This window comes from Alligator sinensis, unplaced genomic scaffold (assembly GCF_000455745.1).
Source record: "Alligator sinensis unplaced genomic scaffold, ASM45574v1 scaffold21_1, whole genome shotgun sequence".
NCBI classification, from domain to species: domain Eukaryota; kingdom Metazoa; phylum Chordata; order Crocodylia; family Alligatoridae; genus Alligator; species Alligator sinensis.
In genome coordinates this window covers 1,281,383-1,287,382 of record NW_005842445.1, presented here as the reverse complement: position 1 = coordinate 1,287,382, position 6,000 = coordinate 1,281,383, and the positions used below count along the sequence as shown (strand labels likewise).

Sequence of the window (6,000 nt, the reverse complement as noted above, 5' to 3'; positions counted from 1 at the left end):
GGTAAATATCCATCCACAAATACATCAGGCATCAGCTCACTTTCCCATCATCCTGCAGTGAATCATTGGCACTCAGTATCCAGGTATCTCCACACCTAACACACTGTTCTAATCTTCAACAATGCTGCCTCCTACCATTACTTAGATCCCTAACTAATGCTAGGGAAGATCTGTTGACTATTTTATGAACACAGTTTGACACCGTTCACAATAACCAAGGAAATCATGTTATCGCCCTGTCCAGGAATCATAGACTTCCCAGAATGGTCCCAACTCTCTTTCAAATCTCAGTGGTGATAGCCCTAACATTCAGCAGAAGGAATCTCAGTGGGATATTTTCTCCCCTTCTCTACTGCTGCTGGAAGCTCATTCCTACAGGAATGTTGGGTTTTTTCTCCATAATCCACCAATAAACCTGACAAGATCAGGCACTGACCAGGAGGGTCCTTTGGTTTAAATAACAGAAGGAAGTTCTACATGCTGCAATTCCTCAAAAATAATATAGACATAAAACAGAAGGCAAAAATATTTTAACACAAGTTCCAAACATAAGTTAGGGTGATGACAGAACCTACTAAACACTGAACAGAAGATTGTAAACTACTTTACATTTATGTCATGAAGTGTACCAGGATACCACTCTTATTTTTGGCTATAGGATTTAGGTTAGGAAGATAGATACTTCAGAAGTAGCAGAGCTTTGAGCTTCATGAGCCAAAAGAACAAGTGGAATATTTGTTGCTTAATACAGCAGAACAGACTCAAGTTATTAAAACAGTTCTTTACTAATTAATTATATTTACTATGGAGAAGGTGTTGAAATATAACACAGAACGGCACAACCTATGTTATTAGACACATTACTTTTTTATATAAAGGAGCCTGACTGCAGGAAGCAGATCCTACCATTAATAAGTTATAAAGGAAAGAATTCAAGCATGTTTAACATTTACACTCCAAGCAGAGAACTGCCAAGAAGCAGAAAAACAAGTCAAGGCAGAAGACCTGTTTTAAACATAGGATGACAGGTCTCTTGATCTTCACTTACATACTCTCTCCTTTTTAGCAATGGAAAATGAGATACAACTTGTGATTCTAAACATCCACCAATACTGTAACACCAAGTTTTCTACATTATTAGTATAGTAATCTTCCACTGGGTAGAGAAGCTCTGCCAGCTAGATAGGAAGTGGAGGTGAAAGTAAACTGAAAAAATAGCATGTTGGGCAAGGTCCAAGATTTCTACGCAAGTGAAACCCACCTGACCTGCAGGTACAAATAAGAGATTGTCTGAGAATGGAAGCCTGGGAACTGGTTAAAGAAATGGAAGGGCATTTAAAAAAGCCTCTGCTGATCCAGCTACATGGTGAGAGACTGTTTATTTAGGTGACTTGTCCTTGGTGCTTTCTCATGTCCTGGGGCTTGACCTTTGGGAAATTCACAGTTTTGGGAGCCCCATCAGGCTGGCCAAAAGTTCTGTGGAGACTGGTTGGGTTGGTATCTAGATGACAGATGCATTTAGAGCTTCAATGCTGTCATGTACTCTAAACCAATGCCATTCGGTACATGTCTGGTTGCTCCCATGGGTATAATTCCATGGTAGGCAAGATTCCCACCTTTGCTGGCATTGCTAAGAGATAGCCAAACAATGCTAGTGGCCTTATTTGTTTGAACTGGGTATTTGTCCTCCTGGGTATTCAGTTTAGTATGCACCTAGGGAAGCTCTTGAGAAGAAGTGATGGTAATTTTCCCTCTCAGTTTAAGACATGGACTACCCAAAAGAAGGCACATTTGCTCAAGAACATCCACTTTGGCTGACCTTGAACCAAAATTCAAATGTAAAGTGTGTGGCGGTATACAGATTGTTTCATTTCTCCCCTAGAATTCTGGTACAGCTGGAGATCTCATTGAACCTGGCACTAGAATAGTTAAGATTTATTTTTCTTAGTGACTACATCTTCTATGTCAATAACCATTTCCAACACCAACTGGAAAAGCTTTTCCAAGAGGCAGCAACATGAACAGTATGATAGCAGGATCAGCAATTCCTCAATTAGCATCAGTCATGGGGTAATGTATACAAGCCTATTCAGGTGTGTCATAAGGAAAATTCTTGTACAGTACTACATTTATTCAAGAGGAAAAGATTTCTTAACATGATACCTTTTACTGGACCAACTGTGTAGTTGGAATAGAATTTGAATGCAAAACATTCTTCATCAGGTCTGATTAGAACAAGTCAGGCTTAGCATAGTGAAATTAAGTTTTATGTTTATGTTTTACATAATATGTTTATGGACAGTCATCTGAATTTGCCCCATAAGAATAAAGTAATACAGCGTTAGAGTCCTGTGATCAAAATTTGCGTGAGTTTTGGCAGCGCTTAATTAAAAAGCAATAAAAACAGCCAGTATACTCCCTTTACAGTACTATTCATAGGCACAGAAGTGGTGTTTCTGAGAAAGGACTAAGCTACTATCACTAGAGGCATTTACATCTGTAGTTCTATACAGACAAACACATCTGGGGAAAAAAATCCCAGTAAGTACAAAACACAACAGCCTATTTGCTGAGCAACATACAAATTTCTATGAATGTGCTGCATCTTGCTAATCTGTTTGCAGTGCTGCTTCCCCAAAATACAAAGCTCAGGACAAGGTATCCTTCCTACCACTCAAAACCTTCCAATCTCTCATGGGACGGTCAGTACCAGAGAAATTATCCTCTTCCATGCAGCAACTGTGTACTAGAACAGCAGTGGAAAAAACATCAGTCTACAGGGGCCAGTTTGCAGATGCGAGAGAGAAAACTTTTTGAGGAGCTGCATTTTGGCTACAGAACTCACTCCCACAAGAGGTAAGATTCCTTGTGGACCCAGCTCCTCTCAAAGCCAAATGCAGGACTCTCTTCTTTGCCTCAACTTTGCTTAGTGAAATTTTTCAGGGGCATTGCACATCCCTGAAACAAGAAAGCCAGAGATTCCTACACAGGAAAAATTGCTTGATTAGATATAAACTGGGAAGCAATGACGGGCATGATTACTATCTTTTATTTTTAGACAACTGGGAGGAGTTCAGACAGCATATGGATGGGAGGGTGGAGTGGCAGGAGGAGGAAAAGAAGGCCGAACTGGCTCATCAAGCATTATATAAATAATCTGATAGCTCAAGATGTGGGGACGTAATTTACTGAAATGTATGCTACATCTAGCCTGAACATGATGTTCCCTCTTACAGCAATACCCTTTGTACTTTCTGATTTGGAAAACATACTTCACAAGGGGAGGGCAAAGTATTCATACTCCAAATAGATGTCATTTATCATCTGACATAAATGCTGTCAAACATAAGATTATTTGATGCTGGGAGCTGATCTAACCTCAGCAAATCTCTAGAATTTTGCAAGCGCTACACAATGTGTTCCTAACACGCCACAAAACCACCATGACACTACCCAACCTGTGATTTATCTCATGTCAAACTGCCATTGAACAAGCCTTTTTAAAAGCCTGTTTATAGGATGGTACGTCAAGAGACGAGGATCCCTGCCAAGACCCTCCTCCTTGACAACTTTGCCAACGCAGAAAAAGAGATTCTTATTATGAAGAGAGCACATAGTTAACTAAATTGTGTTACACAAGTCGGCATACACAAAATACATGGTTAGAGAGGCTGCAGTTTAAGAAAAGATATGGGGCTTGGTGCAGAGTGCCATCATCTGGCCTGCATTGTGTAGGTCAGACTAAATATCCCTTACCAGAAGGAAGCAGATCATGCTCTGAAGGGGAGCAAATGGAAGAAAAAAAAACATTGTGATGCAGCCAGAGGGAAAGAAGGATTGTAGGAAGATCCTCCTTGTGCTCCTTGCAGCTGTGATGCTCTTTGTGAAAGATGTGCTCAAGCAGGAAGCCTCTGAAGGCCTAGGACAAGAGGTGAGGTGCAAGCACACTTCATGTTGCCCACAACGAAGAGCTTCAGACTTTGGGCAATAAAATACAGAGACACCTAAAGGCTGCTTCCAGCCATGTAGCTTCCCATATGGCTCTGTGGATTCACTCATGGTTCTGCAAACCCTGTTGACCAGCAAGACATGCAGGCATTCTGGCTACTTAAAAGCCTGTTTCAGCATTAGCTCTCTTTGGCCTCCGCATATGTTTGCTGGGCAGATGACCACACGGCCCTGTTTAAAAAAAGCCAACTTTTAAGAGTGAAGGGTGTCAGAGTTACAGATTCTCACTTGAAGTCTCAGTACAGCAGCAAAGTGCCATACACTGCTAGGAGAGTGAGTAAGGGCTGGAGCTTAGTGTGGCCTCAGCAACCTGTTAGCTGGCCCAACTTTCAGATCCCAGATCCCTTCAGTCGAGCGGGCAATTAGAAACAAAATCAACTTTTTATTTGTTAAGAAATATTTAACACATAAAGAAACAAAATATGGAACCCTACTTTTTTTTGTTTGCAAAGTCACTTTCCAGAGCGGTTTTTTCCACCAGGGATTTTGCTCGGCTTTCTTTTGCTTTGGGTAGGGAGAGAATCCAATTTTATTTTCCAGGAAACAATTCCAGTTATTGAACTAAAAGCTTTTCACTTATACTCTGAAAAAGAATCACTAAAAACCAACTGAACACTCAGGCATCTTTGCTTCTCATGACTCAGACAGAAGTCACTGATGTTAATTACAGTCTGAGCTAGTCTAAAAAACCAGGACCTTCTACAGTTATTGACTCCTAATCTTTCTGTAGTTTTCAGCAACTAGCGTATGCAAAACCTTACAATCTGATTTGCTAATACCCTCATGACTCAACAGCCATATGTCCACAGATAGAGACATGGCTTCAACTGTTCTTTAATTGCAGCTTTTCTGTCAGGCAAAAAAAAAAGACGACTTAAAATGTTCTGAGACATTATTTGGGTTAATATAATAAAGTAATTTAAATATTTTTTCTGGTAACTTAGCAATAGCCTCATCTGAGTTAATTTACAGGACACAAATGCAGAGTGCTGCTTTATTTTTTATAAAAGGCAATTAATTTATGTTAATTGGAATTATGGGATGCACTGATAGAAGACCAGATCTGTCCCTTCATTCCTCACGCATCTTTCTGCCTTTTTTTTCTTTAGAAAGGCTAGTCTTTCTCCTAAGAATGTCGGTATCATCAAGCTGTATCTGAGCAATTTTAAACCAAAGTCAGAAAATAATTGTCAAGGAGACTGGGGTTTAAAAGCTGGATGAAATTTACTGAGAAGTATTGCCCAACATGGTGTTAAAAACATTGGGAAATAGTAAAGTGTACTTCTTAATAGTCTCTCTACCATCTACCTTAATGACAGACATTATTATTTCTAGCACTACTTTTCTTGTAAATGAACTTTCTAAAGGGTTTCACTAGCTTTACAACAGTAGCATGGTTATTAGGCTCTCAAAAGCCCTTACAAATGAGAGTGTACAGTAGTCCTCAAGCAGTGTACAAGATCCAGCAGCCTGTTTAATGAGGCCAGTTGCATCTCGGCCTCTGGAAAGGTTAGTCTCGCTGCTTGTGGAGGTCTGTGGTTTTTATCCTGGGATGAAGCGAGGGGATCTTCAAAGTTTTGATTCCCTGATATTCCGCAGAACACCTGCTGCTTATGAGAGGCAGCCATTGACTTGATGGGCACCAGCTGCTAAAGACAAAAATGCAGAAGGTAAATTGCTACTTTAGAATTGCTTCCTTAATAGAAAGCAACTTCATTTGGATGGGAAAGGCGCATGCCAAGGAACCACAACAGGCCTGGTTTTCTCTGAAAGCGGAAGCAGACCAAATTCTCTTCACATCATCCACTCCACTCATCCCAACCACCGGATTCCTTCATACTTGCTACAAAAAAGTGAAGTGAAGCAAAAAGACATTAGTTAAAGCCACCAGGCTTTACCTGAAATGGCTCTCTCCTTATTCAGTGACCAGAAGCTGCCTAAAAAAAACACTGCTCTGCTCCTTACTATGCACATGATGGAGAATTCCTCCCT

The 6,000-nt window shown here is 40.4% G+C and overlaps 1 protein-coding gene across 2 annotated transcripts in view; it reads right to left on the bottom strand.

Moving 5' to 3' along the window:
• Positions 1 to 4,448: 4,448 nt before the first annotated feature.
• The window catches only part of DTD1 (D-tyrosyl-tRNA deacylase 1), a 44,379-nt gene continuing 42,827 nt past the window's right edge, over positions 4,449 to 6,000 (bottom strand). Inside the window, exon 5 of one of the 2 annotated variants that reach the window (XM_025212132.1) lies at positions 4,449 to 5,657. In XM_025212132.1, coding sequence (XP_025067917.1) covers positions 5,427 to 5,657 — 231 coding nt within the window. In that variant the 3' untranslated portion in view covers positions 4,449 to 5,426. The remainder of the gene's footprint in view (positions 5,658 to 6,000) is intronic. The other variant, XM_025212133.1, reaches the window with a different exon arrangement.